Raw genomic sequence first — 21,729 nt, forward strand, 5'->3', positions numbered from 1 at the left:
ATTCCCGGCTGTGTCCCCAGCTGTCCAGGCCGTTTCACCTGCGCTGCCGCAGCAGCCCCGGGGCCCCGAGCCCGCTCCTGCAGGGCTGTGCGAAGGACGGCGCCGCCGGGTCCCCGCGAAGGCCCCGTGTCCCCTCGTCCAGCCGGCGGCCAATGCGGGGCGGGCGGCAGCCGCAGCGACGGACGGCCAGGCCAGGCACCGCCGCTCCCGGTGCGCGCAGGGCGGCGGTGGCACCGCCGGTGCCGCGGCCCCGCCGGGACAACGGCCCCCGGGCAGCGGCACCTCCGGGACAACGCCCGCCCTGGGGCAGCGGCACCACCGGGCAGCGGCGCTCCCCGCGCTGCCCCGAGCGGGCAGGGCCGCCGAGCAGGGCAGGGCCGCCGAGCAGGGCAGGGCCGCCGAGCAGGGCAGGGCCGCCGAGCAGGGCAGGGCCGCCGAGCAGGGCAGGGCCGCCGAGCTGGGCAGGGCCGCCGAGCTGGGCAGGGCCGCCGAGCAGGGCAGGGCCCCACGGCCGCGCCGCGGCTGCCGCCGGGTCTGGAGCGCGCCCGGTGGGCGGCAGGGGGCGCCCCACCGCTCTCCCCCGCCCCCCACACCGCGCGGACCCCGCGGGGGGGTTGGGAGGCTCCACCGCTCCCCCGCTCCGAGCCGCCCTCGCCCGCCCTCAGCGCCCGCCGCCCCCGGCCGGGGCCTCACCCGCTGTTGTCGCTGCAGACAACGCCCGCGGCTCCCTGCGGGATCTGGCGGCGAAGAGCTGAGGGACGGCGGGGCTCGGCGCGGCCGCGGCACGGGCCCCACTCCGGCCGCTCCCGCCGCATGGAGGGGGAAGGGCCGGCCGGAGCGATGGGAGAGGAGGGGGCGTGGAGGAGCAGAGCCAGGGCGGAACGCGATAGAAGGGGGAAGGGGGAGGGTGCGGGCGCGGGGCTCAGCGCCGGCGGGAGCGCGGGGGCCGCTGCCGCCGCCTCATCCCCGGCCGCGCCGCATCGGGCCCGCGCCGCCGCCCGGCCGCCGTCGCCCGGCAACGCGCGCGCCCTCGCTGCCGCAGGCGCGCGGCTCCGCGTGCAGGCTGCGCGTGCGCCGCCCTCAGGAGCGCGCGAGGCCAGGCTTCCCTCTCCCTCACGGCGCCAGGGGGCGCTGCTGGCACGGACAGGGCACGGGGCGGGGCCGGGCGGAGACGGGAACGGGAGGGTGCAGGGCTGGGAGAGGGAACGGGAGGGTGCAGGGCTGGGAGAGGGAACGGGAGGGTGCAGGGCTGGGAGAGGGAACGGGAGGGTGCAGGTATAGGGAAGGGGACGGAGAGAGGGACAGCGACAGCTCGTGCTCCCGCCGGGCACCACCGGCTGATTGCTGGGGGTTGTCGTGTGGTGGGAGCCAGCCGCGAGGGGGATGTGGGCTCGGGTTTCGGAAGAGAATGGGAAGGGAGACATCTCCCTTGGCGTTGTCCCCTACGGACATCTGACCTCCTGACTGGAACAAGATGAGGCGGCTTACAGAGAGGATGGCAGGTGTTCTATAAAAACACTGTCTTTTTCCAGTTTTGCAGGTCATGGGAATGGGGATGGAGGATGAAATAAAGGATATGACTAAACACAGATATATTTAGGCCTAGTTTTGGGATAAGCCAGGGTTAACATATGCAGGTACTTAGACCTTTAGTTCTGTAGGATCTAAATGAGTGCTTCAGCATTTGCATGAAACACTGACATTTGAAGAGTAGATGCTCTGCAGATCTCAGGGCTAGCATGTAGTTGTCTCCTATCAGTTTCAGTGTTGCTGGTGACTACCTTCAGCTTCCCAAAGCATCCTGAAACCAGTATCAGCTTTCCTTTAAAATATGAACTGGACCAGTACAATTGGGATAGCCCACTTGCAGGAAAAAAATCTGGCAACTGCGAGGAGTACATTTTGAAAGCTCAAAAACCCAATGATATACAGAAAGAATTTATTTCCTTTTTAAAAACTCAGGAATTTAAAGCAAATTTCACAACTTGGGATGCACCATTTTGACTCATCCATTCTTTGATGTTTAGGTTTGACAACACTGCTACACATTCTGCTCATGGTGGTGACTTGTACCTAACCCAGCAGTATATTAGCCAAAGTTCAGTTCTGTTGTATGTTTTACTGGAGAATCTTCTCCATTGGTCTTTAATACTTCTTTAAATGCTGTTTGTTGCATAAAACATGTAGCATAATTTTTTAAAATTTGGTTAGAATATTAATAGCTCAAGTAGAAGGGACCTACATTGCCATCCAGACTTGTAGAATTGATTGCTGTAGCTAGGGTGATTACCTAGGCGGGAAAAAAATCATTCTTGCAGTTGGAATTGTTCTGCACTAGATTTGTTGTCACAATGATGAAGTGTGTGGACTGATGTAAGACTGTTAAATGGAAGCAGCTAGTTTTTTTATGTACAAAAATGCAATCCTGTGCTCAATGAAGTAAGGTAGTAATTTTAACATTAATTTCATTCTGCATAATACTGCAACTTGTTTTGAAATTTATCCGCTTGTTACCTGTTGGTTTAGAAAAGATCAAATAGAAACAAGGTTGAATTTTTCAGGATCATCTGAAATATTTTTTCAATTTTTTTTCATTTTTGTGCTTAAATCTGAAGCTTCCTTTGAAAAATCTAATCTGTGTGCTGAGAAAAACTGATCCTTATTTGGATCACACATACCAAAGTTTATAAATAGCAGCAGAATAGACAATACACATCAGTGCGGTGATTTTGGATCATGTAAAGAACTGTCAGACCCACTTGTATACAAGGAAAATTGAAACACAGACATTAAAACACTTGACCGAAGCCATGAGGCACAAGTTGAATGCTACCAATTTGTATGTGCTTGAATTGCAAGTATCAAACTTTGTGACCACTTTGAAATATGGAGATGTAATATTTTTCTGTCCTTTTTTTAAACATGGATAGAAAAATAATTGTTAATGCTTGTGGGTAGGTTTACTTCCTAACAACTTCCAGCTAAGGTATAACACCATGGAGTGGTTTTCTTTATGTCATTCAAAGCAGAGTAAAGTAACAAATTGAATTTGCATTTTCATTTTCTGTCCTCAACATTTTAGTTTAGCCTGTAAAACCAGAAATTAAAAAATAGGATAAACAGTGCAAAAGTAGGCTGCCCTCCTGTTCAAGGGCATTTTCCTTCTCTCCCTCTCATGTCCTCACCCTACCCGCTCTCATTCCCTCACTGTCTTAGCATCAAGATTCACTGACTGACTATAGCTAACTTGTCTTCTACCCCCTCAAACTAATTAGTTCATCTATTTAAGTCATGCATTGAAGAAGCCTGTCCCCTCTGAGCACACAGCTCACTTAGGGCTCAATCTGACAGTCTTCAATTTTTAAGGCAGCAAGAGTTTGCAATTGACTCATATGAGGATCAGGCTTTTTAAGTTCTGATTTCTTTACAAAAACTGTGGCATGATGAAGAGGGTGCTGATGCCTATCACCATTTTCCTTCATCTTCATTTAACTGAAAAACACAACAACATAGGCCAAAGTCCTTAAATAATGAAGAAAAGAACTCCTCGTTTTTTCATACTCTAGTTTGCTGGCTTTCTGGGCACAGGTATTCATACATGAGGGGGACCACTTGCCCTTAGTCTGCAACTGTAGAAGCAATTGGCTCAGGACATTCAGCTCTGTGACTGGAAGCCCTAACTCAAGCACAGCTACCACTTGCCATGTAAATATGTCCATACTGTCTTGTATTCAGCCATCTTTTGTGTTCCCCAAAAATCTTATCATTTTGATTGCTCTCCTTTGCATTCTGTCCATTTTAATTTTTCACTTCCTTTTCAGAGCCGCAGGCAAGACACCAGCAAGTTTGATCAGTGCTGAGTAGAAGTTAAATATTTCCAGTGCCTTCCATATAGCATTTCTGTAATATATTTCAGAAAAATTACCCTGTTCTCATCAGCCTCATGCTACTGACTGATGAGTGGTCTGTTATATTTGCTAAGACTATGGTACTGCTGCTTATACATTTGTAGCACACAAGTTTATGTTTGCAGAATCCAGTTTCCCTACAGATTGTCGAGACCTTGAGCTTAACATTCATTCTAATGTGCTGATGCTTCAGCCCAGCATGACCATGAGCTGGGAAACCCCAGATTAAATGCTTGGACATACAGGTCATGATTGTGAATTTACACCATGGATCTCTTAGGACAGATCCTGGAAGAGACCTTTCAAAGCGTAGAGATACAACTGTTACCTTCATAATTTAAAACGCAGTGCTTAGTACGTTACAGAAGGCAAAGAGGAATAATTACCTGGCTAAGGAAAGACTGAAGGTCTATTCAGCAAGCTTTATAAAGTGCTCTGTTATTCTTGGCTAGAATGTCTGTAGACTGTAGAAAGACAAATAGTCACTTTCTGCAATCTAAGAGTTTTATTTGCATTAGCTCTGTTTAGGTTTTTTTTCCATTTTGTTTTGATTTGGATTGGGGTTGTTTTTGTTTTTGTTTTTTTTTTTTTTATAATTACAAGTACTATGTACAGTTGCAGAAAAAGAAAGAAAACCTAAAGAACAAAATCTGTACTTTCTGAACTCCAAACAGTTGCATCACTGAGAGTGTCCAATACAAAACAGCATGATAGTAATTATGACTACAGCTTACCTTTGCGTCCAAGTTTTTAATCAAAATCATGAACCCATTCAACAGTCTTTTAGTGCCTATTTTAATGAAAAACTAAACATTGCACAGATCTCAGAAGGAAGCCTTCTCCTCTTTTTGCACTCCTAACAACCTTTAACATAATGAAGTTTGACAAATCGATTTAAAATGTAGTTGCAGGAAGAAGGGCAGGCAAGCTCTGCTCTGCCTTGTGGGTGTTGTAGTCTCTCTGCAGGCTCTTTGCCTCGGCAGCAATAGGAAGCTGGACTCTAATTCCCATATCTCCCACTAGAGTCTCCTGCACAGGCTCAGAGCGCATATGCGAGGAGGGGGTGACCACATTGTGTCTATTGTATGTTTTTTCTTCTTTTTTTAATTTTTTTTTTTTTAATTTTCCCTTGGCATTTTTTACGTTTCATAAGAGATTTAAATCGGGAGTGAAAAGCATGGCAGATGAGCAAGAAATAATGTGCAAACTCGAGAGCATTAAGGAGATCAGGTATGTTTGCTTTGTGCCTCATCAGTTACATGAAGCAGCTTTTTCCTCGGGGGAGCGGAGGACATGCATCAATCTGAAACTAGCTATTGTGCTACTGGGGGAAAGAAAACTACCGCTGGGTTTACGATGAAAGCTCAAAATACATTTTTCTAAGCAGGGAAGGAGCATCTGCTGCTGGTGATTAACGCTGGAATGCGTAGTGAAGGACGGTAACGGTCGTGCATTTCCAGAGAAATTTCCCTGAGTGATAAGGAGGCGGAGTGATGGGAAGGACGGAGCAGCCCTAACGCAGCTGGGGGGTCGCGGGTGTTGTGGTGATTTGTTTGTTTTTAAGTTCTTTGACTTATTATTTAATATTTCTGAGGCTCTGTCTTGAATCTCTTATTTTGCCCGGACGCCCGGGCAGGAGCCTTGACGGGCTGCGAAAGGTAGGGAGGGCATGGCACGGAAAGCCGAGGGCGGACGTGCCTTTGGGCAGGGCCGGGCCGGGCAGCACTGCGGCCACCGGCGGAGCCCCCCGAGCGGGGCAGCCGCTCATCCCCCCGGCGGGCGATGCCAGGGCCAGCTCTGCCCGCCGGGCATCCGTGCGAGGGATCCGTGCGGGAGACGACAGGGAGCAGCTGAACCTTGGCGGCTTCTCTCTGCCCTGCCTTGCGCTCCCGCTCGCCCGAGGGCGTGGAGGCGGCCGGGAGATCTCCCTACCTGCTGCTTTTGGCCGCCGCCCCGGGCGCTGGGGATGGGGACGCAGCGGACCGAGGCCTTTCTGCCGTTCCCTCCTGCCACTGGGCCGGAGTTGCCTCGCTCTGCGGTTCGTGCAAGGCGATACACCGGGAATTTGTATATAGCGTCGTTCGCAGGGGGAGTCACAGCATGCTGTGGAAGAGGGGGCTCCTAAACAGCCAGGCATGGTACCACACGTTCCCACATCGGGGACATTTTTCATAGCTTTAGGTAGGGCATTGCCACTCTTTGGCTAAGGGCACAGATTTTGAGGATTAGGCCTGAGTTGCCGATATTTAGTAGAAATTCATGCATCCAAAAGCCAAAACACACTACAGAGGACAGTGATTTTGAAAGCAGCTGGGGGGTGGAAGACTGTGGGTAACCTTGGGGCGATGAGAAGTGTTTTAGGACATTATGACTGGAGAGGGGCTATCAGGGAGAGAGGAGAGAGGGCTGGGGATGAAGGCGTTACCACTGGCAGTATGTGCAGGTGGTCACAGAGACTTCTGGCTGGTAACAGCATCTCTAAGAAGCACACTTTACTCATGGAAAAAGTGAATTAAAGGGTAGGCCTCAGCCTTCTTTACGCAATACCACAAAGGTGAACAAAGATCAGGCAAAAATATTTGTCTAGAATCCCCAAACTATTTGTAGAAAGACAACAAATACTTTACAGTCTAAGAAGAATGCTTTTCTACTCAACTGTTAGGCAGGCTCTGTTTTAAAATACTGATCTAGGTATGGCCTGCTACAGTTTGTGGTCCAATTATTGTAACACTTCATTTAAATTATTTTTTTCAGAGTGGTATCCTGTATTTGGAAATTCACAGTGCACTCAGTTTTCTGATAGTATATTCAAAGGTGATATGTAAACTGCAGTTAACAGATTTTTGTTATTACTTTGTGGCATAAGGTAGTGTAAAGGTGATGTTACTAGCTTAAGTGTACATGGAAGTATCAAGAAAGTTGCTTGAATGGATGTTAAATAAAAAAAAAATCAACATCAGAAGGTCAAGCCTACTTGCAATATTGATGTCTATTTTGAGTCACCTTTAACAAAATCTGATCCAAGTAACCTATTTATTCATCCCCAAATCTTTTAAAAGGAGCTTACGTTCTGCGAAGAATTTTCTTCAGAATAAACATGAGAATTTCTTATGTTTACCAACTCACCTTTGATAGATTTAGCAGACTATTTTGTTCTGCTTTCCATGTATTCTACATACAGAGGAAAAAAAGTCTTTACAATCAAAATCAAAGTCGTCCATTCCTAGGCACATTGATCTCTGCCTCTTATTAAAGGCAGCTTAGCTGGGTTTTTGAAGGGATTCAGGAATCTGATTTTGAATCTGAGATCTGATTTTGAAGACTTATATCTATATCTGTATCTGTAGATAAATACATATAATTTGTAGTCAAGGGAATACTGTTTTCAGTAAATGTGTTTCATGCCCACAATCCAAACATATATGCACATGCTTATTTTTATGCATTAAATACTTCCACAGAAATAACCCCAGTCATAAAATTAAACAAATACCTAAAGACTCAGTGTTCTGGCTGGGAGGAGCTAAAAGAGAATGAGAATGAATATATCAATGGGAGATGCTAGTTTCACTGTTTAATGCCCTATTGGGACACACTTAGTGACTACTGTCATTAATGCAGTATAAGAACTTAAATAGAAGGGAAAAAATATGAGGGCAAAATTCATTAGGCAGTCTAGAGATCACACTTATGATTCCTGTTTTTAAAATTACTGCATCTTGCCTGATGCTAACAGGAAGAGTTGTAATTTGTGTGCACTTTTTCTTTCCTAATGTCAAAAGCTAATAATTTGGACTGAAACAAGCCCCTGCAACTCATTTGTTGTAGCAATCTGGCAGAGCATGGCACCAGTGACTAGTAACAGTGAGGAAATAGATCTATTTCCATTGTCTTTAGGTGAACACATGTAATAAATACAGGAGAGGAAACAGGAAATAAATTGAGGACAAATACTCCCAGTTTCAGTAATCAAAGCTGCCGTTACTAAATAAGTGTTTTAAATAAATGAGAACAATGAGATTTGATGAAAAGAGGAGTAGATGTTAGGTTAGTGGGATACTGCCACATGTAAAGTGGAGGGTAGAGAAGATCTCTTTTTACTGGTTTAAGTTCAATATTTACATTCAGACTCGTATATGTCATTGTGTAGTAAATGACACAGCAACTCCAATGACATTAAATAATACAATGTTGTAGCAACATACTTGAATTCTATCTACAGTTCGTTTTACATTTCTCAGAATCCTGTGCTAAACCTAGATTTTCTGCATTTCTCTATTTTGGAACTAGGGTCAACTGATGCAGTAGAATTCTATTGGTACAGACTCTCTGAATCTACAGTAACTGTTAAAATCTGACAACGTTCTATTAATTTCATAATTCAGTACAAGAATTCTCATAGCATTGAAAAGCTCAGCAAAAGAGCTGGGATTAGAATTCAGTACTCTTGTTGTACCTCACCTTTCTCAGACATATTTAGTTTCACCCTTGTCTGTTGCTGCTATTGCCTTCTTCCATCTATCTAATCATATCTAAAGTGACACCTCACAAAATATATTTCAGTGACTTACTGTTGTCTCTCTATTTTTAATTACCACTGGGATTCAGGAATAAGACTTTGCAGATGGAAAAGATAAAGGCACGACTGAAAGCAGAATTTGAAGCCCTGGAGTCTGAGGAGAGGCACCTGAAGGAATATAAACAGGAAATGGACCTGCTGCTGCAAGAGAAGATGGCCCATGTGGAGGAGCTGCGACTGATCCACGCTGATATTAATGTGGTATGCAACAGTCCAGCTGCAGACAGTCTGACTAAGACACAGTGGCATATGAATCATTCCACAGGCTGTGGAATTGTGCACATCAGTGAACTATCACTGGTTCAATAATCTGGACTTTACAACATCATCCTAGGATCCTACAGAGTGCAAAGTAAATTTACTGCAGGGTAATTGTTTTTTCCTGTATTGGGCAGGATATTTTGTAATGTTGGCATAGTAAGCACTTGCACCAAGAGGAAAGATAACCAAGCCTATTGTGGCTATGACTTTACCAGTATCCACAATAACATCACTCCAGCAGTCCCACAGAAAACTGTTCTTCCTGTAAGGCTTTTCTCATTGAGCACCCAGAAACAGAGAAACTTTAGCAGCTAGGTGGGACTTTTGACTGGAGGTTTTGGGAAGAAAGATTTTGAGAAAATGCATGGTATTTGTTAAGTTCTTAGTAAGAACTGACCTTCATCACTGAGTGGAACCACCAAACAACAAGAAGCACCAGCCTGAAGGGAATTACTACAAAGAAGAGAAAAACAATTTATAAACAGGGAAGATGAGCCAATTAGAGGGGCTAAATAGGGAATATCTTTTTGAATGTGCATTTTTTATGTCATGTTAGGTCACTTGCATGATTGCTTAGTGCTTTCTAGCTCTGAAGATATCTCTGCTTTGCACCAGAGCAAAACAGCTCCCACATTGTAAACAAGTACAAGCTATATACTGGATGTGCAGACTGCATTTCTTTATCTCTTGAAATGTCCATTCCTCTATCCAGTTGCATAATCTCAACCTCTGTTTCATCCTCCCTTCTTTTTCCAGTCAGATTGTCTTTTTCTCTGCTGCTTTTCCCATTTACTGCAGTAAGAAAAACAGGAACCTTTCCTTGTTTGTTTGTTAACTTCTGACAGTTGGTGTTCAGATATCTTAAAAACACAGAAAATTAGTTTTGTTCTACCTTAATTTCTTTTTTAATGTCTGCTGAGAGTTTTCTGTCAGTCCTCACTTGCTGACTTTATCTGTAGCCTGTCTACCTGCTGCTTCTTTGTTCAGAAGGTCATATAGGTTGAGTGCATCTTTTTTAAATGAAAATGCATCTCGTATGTCACTTTCTGTTGCTTCTTCCTTGCCCAATTTTCGTCCTCCCAATACCTTAACTGTTTGCTCTACTATTGCATTGTCTCCGATCTCTTCCAGCTTGCGTTAAAAAAAATCTCTTCTTTCTGATAGTCTCTTGCTCAGAGAGGGACAGTTCTTTACAAGCATGCCCATCCTCCTGTTTCAGATGGAGAATACTATCAAGCAGTCTGAGAATGATCTTAACAAGCTCTTGGAATCTACTCGTCGCCTGCATGAGGAATACAAGCCCCTAAAGGAGCACGTAGATGCTTTGCGAATGACTCTGGGATTGCAGAGGCTGCCAGATCTATGTGAGGAGGAGGAGAAACTGTCCCTTGAGTAAGTCTCCAAAGTAAACATTATCTGGCTTTATGCTTTCTCTCAATTCTACTGGACATTTTCTCATTTTACTTTTGTTGGTAGGTGGAAAAAAGAACTCAAGAGGTAAGCATGAAAAACAAAAGAGTTAACAAAAAAGGAATGTGCGAAGACATGTATTTGATAACATTCAGTCTGAACTTGTTGCAAGGTAAATTTAGATTATTTCAAGCTGCAAAGTCTACATATGACATGAACAAATTCAGGGGTGGTTGGCTGTCTAGATTTTTATACTACATGTTGCATTTTCTAGCAACTTTTTTTTTTCCCCTGAAAATTACTTGTTTAGCAAGCAATAGTAGGAGGCAATACAAGAGAAGGATAAAAACCAAGTATTCTTCAGTTAGTTTGTGCTGCTGCTAGTCAAAATTTTACTTTTTGCTGCCTGCTCAGGGCAGTGGCATTTAACCCTAACCCTAAGACTGTCAACAAGTAAGTTTATCCAAGCTGTGGAAAAGTATAAACTAGGTGGGGGAGAGTGACAGAATTAGCTACTGTTCAAAGAACAATGTCCTTTGTTTAACAGATCAGTTTTAAATGCAAGGGATGTTTTAAGAAGCTTATATTTCTCTTAATGCCCAGCATAATTAAAATAATTTTCACAGGCACGCAGTTTTCAAGATTTCCTTTTTATTTCTTTAGAAATGTTGTTTTACATTCCAAACACCTTGACACTACAAAGAATCTATTTATTTACTGCCTACAAAAGTTATTCATTTTAACAGAATTAAACAGAAAAACTCTTTGACAGATTTGCATCTGAAGCTGTTAAATATATGTGTTGTCTATTTTTGATTGGATTAGATTTATATCGAGTTATACGTCAAGATACCTTAGAAGCTGACAATCTGGAATCTGGCTGAAGTGTACAAATGCAGAGAAAAATACTACCGACTCTATTTATGAACTAGTCCTAAGTGTAGGCAATTTGACTCCGGAGGAACATCATAGGGAAATGTGATCCATTGTATTTTAACACAAAATATCCTTTAGAGACTAATGAAATACCTCAGAAGGTGGTTACATTTTTTCTTTGTTATTCTTCCGTATAGCTACTTTGAAAAGCAGAAGGCAGAATGGCAGACAGAGCCACAGGAGCCTCCCATCCCAGAGTCTCTGGCTGCAGCTGCAGCAGCTGCCCAACAGCTGCAAGTGGCTAGAAAACAAGATACCAGACAGACAGCAACTTTCAGACAACAGCCACCTCCAATGAAGGTTAGGAGACAAATGTGCTGGGTTTTCTGTTTTGCCATTGGAACACATTATGTTTATGAAGTTGATTGGTATTTGCAAAAAGGAAAAATTATGTGTTCTGATTCTGATTCCCCCTGCAGTGGTTCAAATCAAGAACAACCATTAGACTTAAAGTAGTAGCATCAGTCATCCAGGGTTAAGGACAAGAATCTTTTATGACTTAGGAGTCTCCATCAGCAGAGATGTTAGGCAATTCCCACTCCTCTTGTGTTTCACGTGGGAGAAAGTCATGTAAGAAAGAAAAAAAAAGCTTGGCAAGAGGAAAACAAGTAGCTGTTAGTTAATGCCATACAGAGTCATATTAGAAGCAATGCACATATTTTATGAGGGAAATTACTGATGGTATATATTACCAGAAAAGATGATTGATTGTTTCTGCACTTTGGATCTTCAAGACTAACACTGATATTAACTTAAACTAACCACAGGCACTTAAGTGACAGTTTTACTCTGCTCCTTCTGTAGTAAGAAGAGCTAAGTAATTCCATAGAGGTACTCATCCTGCCAAGGTTTCAAAGAGTCACTGACTAAGTAGGCAAAGTGATGTAGATACGTTCCATAGTTATATACTTACTATCTGTAGCTAGGCAATTGAAAAGCTTTTCTGCAAGTAGTATGCTTCAGTCAAATGGAAATTAAAGGGCTTAGTATGAAGCAAAAAGGCAGAGTTCTGTACCTTGTGTTAAATAGGTGGAATTCATCTTACCACTTGCTCCTGCCTGAAATTCTATGACATCACAATTAACCTTCACTGGAACTTCTCTGGCTCAATGAGCTATTACGCATGTAAACACCTCATTGGAACATTTAACACAAAATAGAATTTACTGATAGATGTATGAACCACATGTCTGCAGAATTGTAGTTTTAATTCAATTAAATACTCCAATTTTTCATTTGGCCTGAAATTACTGTACAATCCAGATACATAGATTGTATAGAATGTAGCAGTGGTTTGCCTTTGAAGGCAAGAAGACTTATTTTTGCCTGTACTGTAACTTAGAATATGGTACTCAATAACTCATGTAACAACGCCGCTTAAATGTTTGTAACAAGAGCCTACAATGTTGCATTTCAGGCATGTTTATCGTGCCACCAACAAATTCATCGGAATGCGCCCATATGTCCACTCTGCAAAGCAAAGAGTCGATCCCGGAATCCCAAAAAGCCCAAGAGGAAACAGGACGAATGAAATGGAGAAGATTGCCAAGCTGTGTGACCTGTTCCAGTAATCTTCCAGTAGAACTGCAAACGTGCCCAGACTTTACTGAAGTGCAGATTCAAGTGTGACCGTCTTATTGTCTTCTATTTAATGCAATATAAGCACAATGTTCCTGTTCTGTCTTAAGTTCCTTCCGGTCCTTAGGGTTTGGTTTTAGGAAAGTAAGTATTACTGGTGCTACAGTTTAACATTTCAGTTGTTCCATCTTTTGGACTCCTAAACAAACTGAAATTCTTTGTGCAAGTCAGGCTATTTCTATTGGCCAAATGTGATGACCACAAATGCTTTTATGTTCTCTCTTTAAAAACCAGATGTTACTAAAATTTTTTTTCTGTTTTCTCCTGATAACAGGAGACTATTTGAAGTGCTGAAATGGCAGTCTGTTTGTTTCACTGAAAAACAAACAATTTGTTTTCCAGGCTGGTAAGACTGCATAGGTTTGTGTAGCCAGTAGAACTCTTTTATACAGGAAAGGTTTAGGGAAAACAAGATAGGTTATACAGAAAATCAGTGCATTAAGGACACACATGAATTTTGATTTACTGGAGTTTGATTGTACCAATCCCTGAAACTTGACTTGAAACTTGGAAAGTTGATGGCTATGTATGAATTTCGAAAAATTATGTGATTTGTTGTGCTTCAGCATCTTAATAGTTTATTATTTTCAGCAGTCAAAAGACCGACTGACTTAAGAACAAGGCTCAAGTGAACTGTATTAGAGGTCCTCCTGGGCTCTATGGCCAACCTGCACATTGTGGTTCTCTAGGGAACATGCATGAAATATCCCAGATCTCTGTGTGCACAGACTGCAGCATCAGCCATTCTGCTGTCTTCCTGGCTTCTACAGCCAAAATCTCCTCTGGCAGACTTATCCTCCACAGGAGCATAGGAAAGTTCAGTAACATGCACGAGGAACAGTGTCAACTAAAAATTATGTATTTCACCAGAACCACTGGGCTTTGGTGTCGTCATCCTCCCTTAACCAAAACTTTCTATTTTTGTGTCTTTTAATAGTCATTTGCAAGTAAGCTTTACTTCAAGCCAGTGTTTTTCCTGCTCTATGTGTGCCAAAAGAACCCTGACTAAGGCATCCAGAGTAGACCCCTCCCTGGATCCATGTCTTCACTTTGTTTCACCCAATGTAACAACAGTTCCTCCAGGGGAACTGGGGAGGATGACAGTGACCCCCTTACAGAAACAGGGCTTAAAATTTACTCATTTCCAATCCCAGTTTTGTCACTGCCTTCGTTGTCTAAATCTTGAGTATTAAATATTCTTTTCACTAACTTCAGGAAGCAGGAACTGCTTGTTCACATTCTTCTCTCTTTAGCTCAAGTTCTTCTCTACTATTATGCTAGAGTGGTTATATTGAAAATTTGGCTTGTTAAACAGGAAAAACAGGGCACTGGCAACTGTAATAAATCCACATAATGCATTTTTGCTGGCCAAATCACATATGCCATCATTAATTTCCCAAGTCTGCCACAAAGTACAGGAGTGATTTATTGAATATAGTCCTGTAACTTATGCCAAGTTCATGAGGTATTCTCTCATTTTAATGTTTCATAGCCATATGAACATCTGTCAACAGCAGAGACAGAATGTGGACCGTGTGCCCCTGAAATTATGTGAAGAGCAGATTCTGCTAGCTGAATTACTGGGATTTGGTCTCTCTGAGATAGCAATAATGGAAGATAGTCTGACTCCATGCTCCAAATGGCAGTATAATGCATTATGCATATCTTGTAGCACAGATAGTAGATTCTGCTGTTGAGTGTCAGTGGTCACATGCTGTGTGCCCTGTTCAGAGCAGTTCCTAGCAAGTTGAAGGGAAAACGTACACTAAGATAAAAGTACGTGGACTCCCCCAAAGTACATGCATGAGAGCAGCATACTTTGATGGTAGTTGTACATAAATTTAAGAAGTAGTGACAATGGAGCAGGCAAATGGTCTGCAATGAAGTAGTGTGAATAGAAGGATTGATTTGTAGTAATTTCAACTTAGAGTTCTGAAATAGATAGGGTTAGTCATGGTTGCTCTCACTTCACTGTTAATTTTCCAGGTTCTTTCTTTCTTGGGGGATCTCTAAACTGAAGTATGCTTAAGGATGCACCACTTAACTGATTTAGTACAACAGTTTTGTATTTTTACTTTTTTAAACTAGTCTCTTGTGCTCTTGTGTTTAAGAAGGTTAGGGTTTTTTTTTTTAAAAAAGTACTGTGTTTGCATCAATCATGTACTAGTATTTACAGATTTGTTTGCACATCCTTTACAAAGTTCTGCCATATGAATAGCATGCATTGCTGAAAACGAGCATAACTGAAGATGAGTCAGCAGTGCCCTGGCAGCCAGAAGGGCCAGCTGCGTCCTGGGGTGCATCAGGCCAGCATCGCCAGCTGGTCGAGAGAGCTGATTGTCTCACTCTACGCTACACTGGTGAGGCCTTGAGTGCTGTGTGCAGTTTTGGATGCCTCAGTGCAAGAAGAACATCAGACTATTATAGTGTTCCAGAGGAGGAGGGTGACCAAGATTGCAAAAGGTCTCAAGGACAAGACCTCTGAGGAGCGGCTCAAGTCACTTGGCTGGTTCAGTTTTGAGCAGAGAAGGCTGGGGGGTGTCCTCATCAAGGCCTACAGGTTCCTCAAGGGGGAAGCAGAGGGGGAGGTGCTGATCTCCACCTTCTGATGACCAGCCACAGGACATGAGGAAATAGAGTGAAGCTGCATTAGGGGAAGTTCAGATTGGACATTAGGAAAAGGCTCTTCTTTAGGAGAGTGGTTGGTCCCTGGTACAGCAACCCAGGGAAGTGGTCAAGGCACCAAGCCTGTCAGAGTTCAAGGAGCACATGGATGACACTCTTAATCATAGAGTTTAATGCCAGGTAGTCCTGCAAGGAGTGGGGGATTGGACTTGATGATCCTTATGGGTCCCTTCAAATGTGAGATGACCCTAACTATTTCAAGGAGACAGAATATGTATTATGTATTAAGGGATCATGGGGGTGGGAGCAGGGAGGGAGGTAGTGTCTTTCATAAGGCAGGAGTATTCTTTTCTCTCACAGAATAATGACATAAGTTTAAGTGAAGAGCTCTTCTTGTGACAGCCCTGGGCTCTTTTCTCCCAGGCAAATTTCTCCAGAGACTAGAGGAATAATTATGAAATGATAGTCCTGTTGTTCTGCAATCAGACCCCACAAAAACCCCCCAAACAAAACAACAAAATAAAACCCAAAAAAACCCCAAGGCTTTCACCCTGCCACCACTTTGAGCTCATGGTAATAGGATGTGAATGCTGTACTGTGTCTAAATACTTTGTTACGGAAATTTTCATACCCAAGCTGGATACATCAGTTTTTTAAACTTTGGTGCCAAGGACCCCACTAACTATAGAGAAAATATAAGGCAAATTTTAATACTTGCACTTCCTGAATTCCACTTTCACTTTCTAAACAGGACCTGACCTAACCTGACAGTGGCTTCAAGTTACAGAAACTAAATTTGAAAGAATAGACATGGATGTATTATCTAAACAGCATGCTATTAAAAAAAAGTAAGACTTCACTAGCACTTTAAGTAAGTGCTTTATTCCTTTATTTTGCAGTTTTCAAATTTCTCCAGCATAGGTTTACATTTTAGAATTTATATGTTTTAGCAATATCTGGTGTTTTCATTGGCTTCTGTGTTTTAAATATTTTACTCCTGTGCCTTGTGGGAGTAACTGTTTAATTTGTCTGTACAGTCCATTTTAATAAATGTTTGTTTCATGTCATGCTTTCTTCCTGCACATCTGTTATTTGCTTATGCTACCAAGAAGCAGCCATATCCCAAATGGTAAGACTCAGCTGTCTTAATTTTACAGGATGCAATTAGCCACAATTCTGTTATACCTTTACAGAAACTTTGTGGACATAAATATGCAGAAAGAAAGATCCCTTCTAATCAGCTTTAGAAAACAGAAAGGAAAAGGAGATAGTACAACAGGTTTTAACATAGCCAAACTTCTCAGTTTTGCCTTCTAAAGTTAAATTGAAAGTAGCAATAAATATGATTCCCTCTCCAACTTAAAGCAGAGGATAGCTGTCTTCTCAAGAGTCCTGCTTTGTCATTAGGAGATTATATCTACCAGTCATCAGACTGGTGAGCACTCCTTAATCCAACTCTCTCAGGAATGCCCACATAGGCTGTACACTGCTAGCAAAGGAGGTAACCTACTGCATGGGAATGAAAACAGTTTTGAGAAAAAATGTAATCCATTGGCATAGCTGGATTCAGAGAAGAATGTCTATCCCAGACCTCACAGAGCTCAGAACCTGAGATTGGTTAAATAAAGGAAGCATGATTTTTTTTTTCCATAGGTAATGTCTTCAAATACAGATAAACCACAAAATCTAACAACTACCCTAATCTTTCCTTGTACCATAGTTATTCCAAGACAAAACAAATAATTTTGGCTTCTGTTCATTTTGTTTAGCAATCTGAATTGTTCAGATTTTGAAACATCCCTCAATAATTTCTGTTCATCCAGATGCTTTTTTCAGTTCCTTAATCCTAATCCCAGCTGTAACATTACTTAGAACAGTAGTCACAAAGCTAATACACATTCATAGCTTCCTAAGAACTAACTCTGAAGTATTCCCTATAACTGACATCAGCTTCAGTCATATTTGCCCAAGCTTAGCACGATCCTGCCGTACAATGAGCTGCAAAACCCTGGATCTTCCGCAATCTAATACTGAAGTGTAGCATTAAAAATCGTCTAAAAATTTAAGGAAAAAAACCAAACCAAACCAAAACAACAAAGCCCCAAAGCTTGTCTCACCCTTAAAACCACTACTTAAAAATTTCTATTGTGCTTTTCAGCCTTCACTGACCTTACTCCTAACTTCCCTCTCTTCCCACAAACAGTAAAAAACCCAGAAGATCAGTGATATCTACTTACTTGTGACCCAGTAAAGATCTTCAGTGTTTTGCAGTACTTGAGTTTTTTTACTTATTTTGTCCCATTGCCTAATTCTTTGTTCTTCACTCTCTTTTAATTGATACTTTCATATATTTATCACTGAGACAAAACTGTCCTGGCTGTGTGACAATAACTGAATCCAATAAACCTTGAAACTTCACCTGTTTGTTAGCTTTCCTCCCATGGCTTGGAGTCTCTCTCGTAACTTGTGACCTGTGTCAGGTGGTGGGGTTTCTTTGATTTGCCTTGGTATTTCTCGGTCAAATGACAAGGGTGGGTTTTACCACAGGAAAGATTAAGGAGGTTATAAGAAACGTTGGAGAGTGTTGTCTAATGTTTCCATCAGGGCATCCAAGCTGTCTGCTGTCAGCTCAGAAAGGAAGGCAAGCTGCACGGTTATTATTGGCAAAGGGATGAAATAACGTTTATTGTTGATTTGGCACTTTATCGTTCTTAAAAATGAAGGAAATACTTCTGAAAGGCGACGTCGGTCTTGCAGGACGTTTATTTTTGCCAATCTGCGCTCCGGGAGTCCTTGAGGTCCTTGGGGGTGAGTGTGGGGGGGCGCGCGGCTGCAGTGCCGCTCCCGGCCGTGTCCGCCAGGCGGCGACTGCGAGGCAGGGCCCGGCGGTCGGGGCGGGCTGAGAAGCGGCGCCTGCGCAGAGCGAGGCGTTGGCCGGGCCGGGCCTGAAGCTCTCGGGGCCGCCGGGCAGGGCAGGGGCGGCGACCGGCCGGGGTGGGGGGTGGTGGTGGACCCCAGGCGCGCGCGCCCGCCCCGTTCCGCTCCGCTCCGCTCCGCTCCCGCTCCCGCCCCCGCTCCCGCCGTGCCCTGGAGATGCTATCGGGGCTGCGCCGCCGCCTTCCCCCCCCCCCGGAAGCGACCCACGGCGGCAGATCCGACGGAGATCGTCCCCGGGGGTAAGCTGGGCGCGGCGGGTGGGCGCGGCCGCTCTTCTGCCTCTCCCGCGGCCATCGGGGACTGCAGGCCGGGGAAGCGACAGGCAAGTTTCTCGCCTCTGCGGAGAAACTCGCACCTGCGTGCCGCCGCAGGGCCGGGTTCGGATGTGCCCTGGCATTGCACACGCACCACACCCCCCCGCGGGGAGGGTCTGCGCTGCCTCGGGGACCCTGTCTGTGCTGCCGGGAGAGAGAAATCCTTTGGGAAGCTGGGCTGGAAACAGCAACTCTGTGAACTGCTCAGCTTTTCCTAGGCAAGGGCAGGTTTTAGGGAAGAAAGGCCCGGACGCGCGAAAGGCGCCGCGGGTCTCGCCAAGGGGGGGGGGGCGCGCGGCTGCAGCGCCGCGCGCGGCTGCAGTGCCGCTCCCGGCCGTGTCCGCCAGGCGGCGACTGTGAGGCAGGGCCCGGCGCTCGGGGGCGCTCTCGCAAGCGACGCTTGCCCTGGGAAAGCGGCGGGCTTTGGCCACTGCCGGCCTTCCCCCGCAGTGCCCGGGCTGGCCCAGCGCCTGGCAAAACCTCGTAGGGAAAAGGCAAGCAACACCTGCGGTGGTTCTGCCCTTTCTTTAGCCAGGGACTGGAACACAGACAAAATCAAGGGGCTCTTTGACCTGTGCCATTTTTCAGCCTTCCTTAGCAGGGCATTCTCACCCTCTGAAAAGCTGAAAGGCTTTAACATCTGGAGACGCGCCTGCAGCTGTGCAGATTAATGTAGTTTCTTTTAGGAAATGAAGGGGCAGTTTTCCTGTTGTGAGCCTAAATACCGAGTCTACTCTGCTTTTTCAATCAGGTGATGAAGCTTATGGAAAAAAAGACCAAAGGCCTCGAGGTGAGTACATTCTACCGAGTTCTGCTTTTCTGGGATCGGTTTGGGAAAATCACATGAAATTCTAAAAAGCTTCTCTCCGTGTTTTCTAGTTGTTTTTTCAGCCTTGGTCTAAGTTTAATGTAGAAAAGGGCACAGAATTAGAACAGGTAAACTAGACTTTCTCGGGAGAGATGGAAGAAAAGGCTGCTGATTCCAGTTCTGCTTTTCTTGTCTTCTATTAGACTGTCATTTTCTCTCACCTGCTGTTCAAATAGGCAGCAATTAATTCCTCTTCTGAAGAGTTTGCTGTACTAAGCATCTGTCAAATTGCTGCCTTCAACTCAAGATAGCACATACTTCTTAGTTACAAATTTCTCACAGGAGATTTTCAGGCGTGCCCATAAATCTCCTGGCTGTTTGTTTGGGAGAACAGGGTTTTCTCGTCTGTAACAGAATAGTCGTGGCATTTGCTATGGAATGCTGGTGGTAATCTAGTCAGAAGAGGACCCCGTGCTTCACTAATTTTGCCTTTTTGTTATTCGGGGTTACTTCTTCCCAGGGATGTTATTCTTGACCCCCGGGGCAAATGGAGGTATTCACCTGGTCAGCATCAGGAGCCATCCTAACTGAGGCCTCGGTGTGTGCTTTTTGTATGACTGGACAGCGAAGCTGCGTGAATGACCTGGCTAGTGCTCAATGTAGTCCTAATTAAAGTGTCTTTTACTCCGTGTTCCCAGGCTCCCTGTTTTCCTTCGGTCGCCGTGGGTATGCTGGACACCTCTCACATGACTAACCCTGTGGCTTTTATGTTCAATGTGCTGTGTGCCTGCAGGTAAGAAAAGCTGGGAGCGCAGTCCTTCTGCTTTGCTTGCTGTGTCTGTTGGGTAGTTATTTTGGAGGGGAATCACAGAGTGATTTGGTTTGAAGGGGACCTTCAAAGGCCACCCTGTCTTCTGTGGGCAGGGACACCTTCCGCTCTCATCCCCGGCTGGATGCTCCAAGTCCCATCCAGCCTGGCCTGGAACACTTCCAGGGATGGGGCAGGCTCAGCTTCCCTGTGCAGTGTGCTCTAATATCTCTCCACTGGCATCATGAAAAATTTTGTCAGCACATTTTGTCGACAGTGGTAAGCAGGACCTGGGTGAAAATGACATTCTGTTAGGTGCAGAGGGAAATAATTATCCTTTGAAGTCAAATGTATTCAGATTTACACGAGTCTTGTCTGCCCTATGTTTGAATTGCTTTCTATTGTAGGCAGTTTTTTTAAATTAAACTTTTATTTTGGGTCTCCCCCCCAGTATCCTGTCCAAGACCAAGCTACCTTTCCTCATGGGAATGGACCGGCCGGGCTTTGGCAATCTGGCCCCTCGAAAGTCTTAAGTGACCTCTTCCAACAGGGGAAGACTGAAGCTTCCTGGTGACTGTGTAAACTGGAAAGAAATGATACAGGTGAATAACATGAATTTAGCATCACAGCCAGGTACAGAATATGTATCATTGCAGATGTTCTTTTTGGTTATTCCCCAGTGTGGATCCAGCTACTTCACTGAAGCTGTAAAGGAAGAACGGCACGTGAATAGCAGAAAATGAGTTAGAAATACTGATTAATGGCAATTTCCTAGGAAGGCAAGGGGCTTAAGCATGCTGAAGGCCCTTCTACCTAAAGCTGCCTGTGTTCACCACACCAAAGTCCCACCCCAACCCAAGTGGTGGCCTGTGAGTGCCAAGTCTCAGGAAATTATTTTCCTTTGGTTTTTGTTTTACTGCAAAAGCTAGACCTGAATGAATATACTCCCATCACCTGTCTGTGCCAGCACGGACTGTGATATTCTGTGACTCTGAAATGACAGGTAGAAGGTCCAAGGGCTGAAGGAACGTGGTGTAGTGATTGGGCTCTCTACCCCATCTTGGCTCTGTATTTGCTCAGGATTTGTAGGTTCCGCATCCTAAATAGTTGCCTCACTTCTCCAAGGTTACTAAAGGCTATCCGGGGCATGTCTCCTTGCTGCCTCTGAGTGTGCAGACCGGCTCCTCGGGCGAAATAAAGGCCCTCCGGTTGCTCCTTCCAGGTCTACCCCGTCCCTGGCCGCTGCTGCCATTCCTGGGTGCAGCTGCCTATCCCCGCCGCGCAGCTGAGCGCTGCGGGCCCGCCCCCGCCTCACCGGGTTGGAGCGGGTTCACGGTGTACTGCGTGTAGAGCCTCCGGTGCCGCATCTCCTTGTGCACCCGCTCGCTCAGGAGCCGGTCCAGCTGCACCGCGTCCGGCCGCTCCCGCTGCCCGCCGCGGGCGGCCATGGCCGCGCCGACCCCGCGTCCCGCTGCCTGGCAACGCCTCACGTGGGGCCCGCGGGG

The 21,729-nt window shown here is 45.0% G+C and overlaps 2 protein-coding genes and 2 long non-coding RNA genes across 9 annotated transcripts in view; 3 read left to right on the forward strand and 1 right to left on the reverse strand.

Annotated features, from left to right (window-relative positions):
* Positions 1–946, reverse strand: part of ZC3H12B (zinc finger CCCH-type containing 12B) — a 28,651-nt gene extending 27,705 nt beyond the window's left edge. The window contains exon 1 of one of the 2 annotated variants that reach the window (XM_027723090.2): positions 694–946. The gene's annotated coding sequence lies outside the window, so the exon portion shown is untranslated. Of the gene's footprint in view, positions 1–38; positions 343–693 lie in introns of those variants that run through there. The other variant, XM_027723095.2, reaches the window with a different exon arrangement.
* A 428-nt stretch (positions 947–1,374) lies between these two features.
* On the forward strand, positions 1,375–17,775 carry ZC4H2 (zinc finger C4H2-type containing). 5 transcript variants are annotated; one of them, XM_039378142.1, is made up of 6 exons: positions 1,375–1,502; positions 5,062–5,138; positions 8,517–8,688; positions 9,968–10,140; positions 11,232–11,394; positions 12,512–17,775. In XM_039378142.1, the coding sequence occupies exons 2-6, from the start codon at positions 5,086–5,088 to the stop codon at positions 12,623–12,625; spliced, it is 675 nt and encodes a 224-aa protein (XP_039234076.1). In that variant the 5' UTR covers positions 1,375–1,502; positions 5,062–5,085; the 3' UTR covers positions 12,626–17,775. The 5 variants fall into 5 exon arrangements, with proteins under 5 accessions (XP_039234076.1, XP_027578905.1, XP_027578902.1 ...); XM_027723104.2 differs by lacking the exons at positions 1,375–1,502; positions 5,062–5,138 and adding an exon at positions 5,148–5,452; XM_027723101.2 differs by lacking the exons at positions 1,375–1,502; positions 5,062–5,138 and adding an exon at positions 5,148–5,347.
* A 1,435-nt stretch (positions 17,776–19,210) lies between these two features.
* LOC113988969 lies at positions 19,211–20,711 on the forward strand. Its single transcript, XR_003541078.2, has 3 exons — positions 19,211–19,398; positions 20,115–20,209; positions 20,676–20,711. It is a non-coding gene; the product is annotated as an uncharacterized LOC113988969 (long non-coding RNA).
* Positions 20,712–20,783: 72 nt separating this feature from the next.
* On the forward strand, positions 20,784–21,190 carry LOC120322542. The gene is made up of 2 exons (XR_005562308.1): positions 20,784–20,826; positions 20,905–21,190. It is a non-coding gene; the product is annotated as an uncharacterized LOC120322542 (long non-coding RNA).
* Positions 21,191–21,729: the final 539 nt, after the last annotated feature.

This window comes from Pipra filicauda, unplaced genomic scaffold, assembly GCF_003945595.2.
Source record: "Pipra filicauda isolate LSUMZ 115617 unplaced genomic scaffold, ASM394559v2 scaffold9_size5747161_pilon, whole genome shotgun sequence".
NCBI classification, from domain to species: domain Eukaryota; kingdom Metazoa; phylum Chordata; class Aves; order Passeriformes; family Pipridae; genus Pipra; species Pipra filicauda.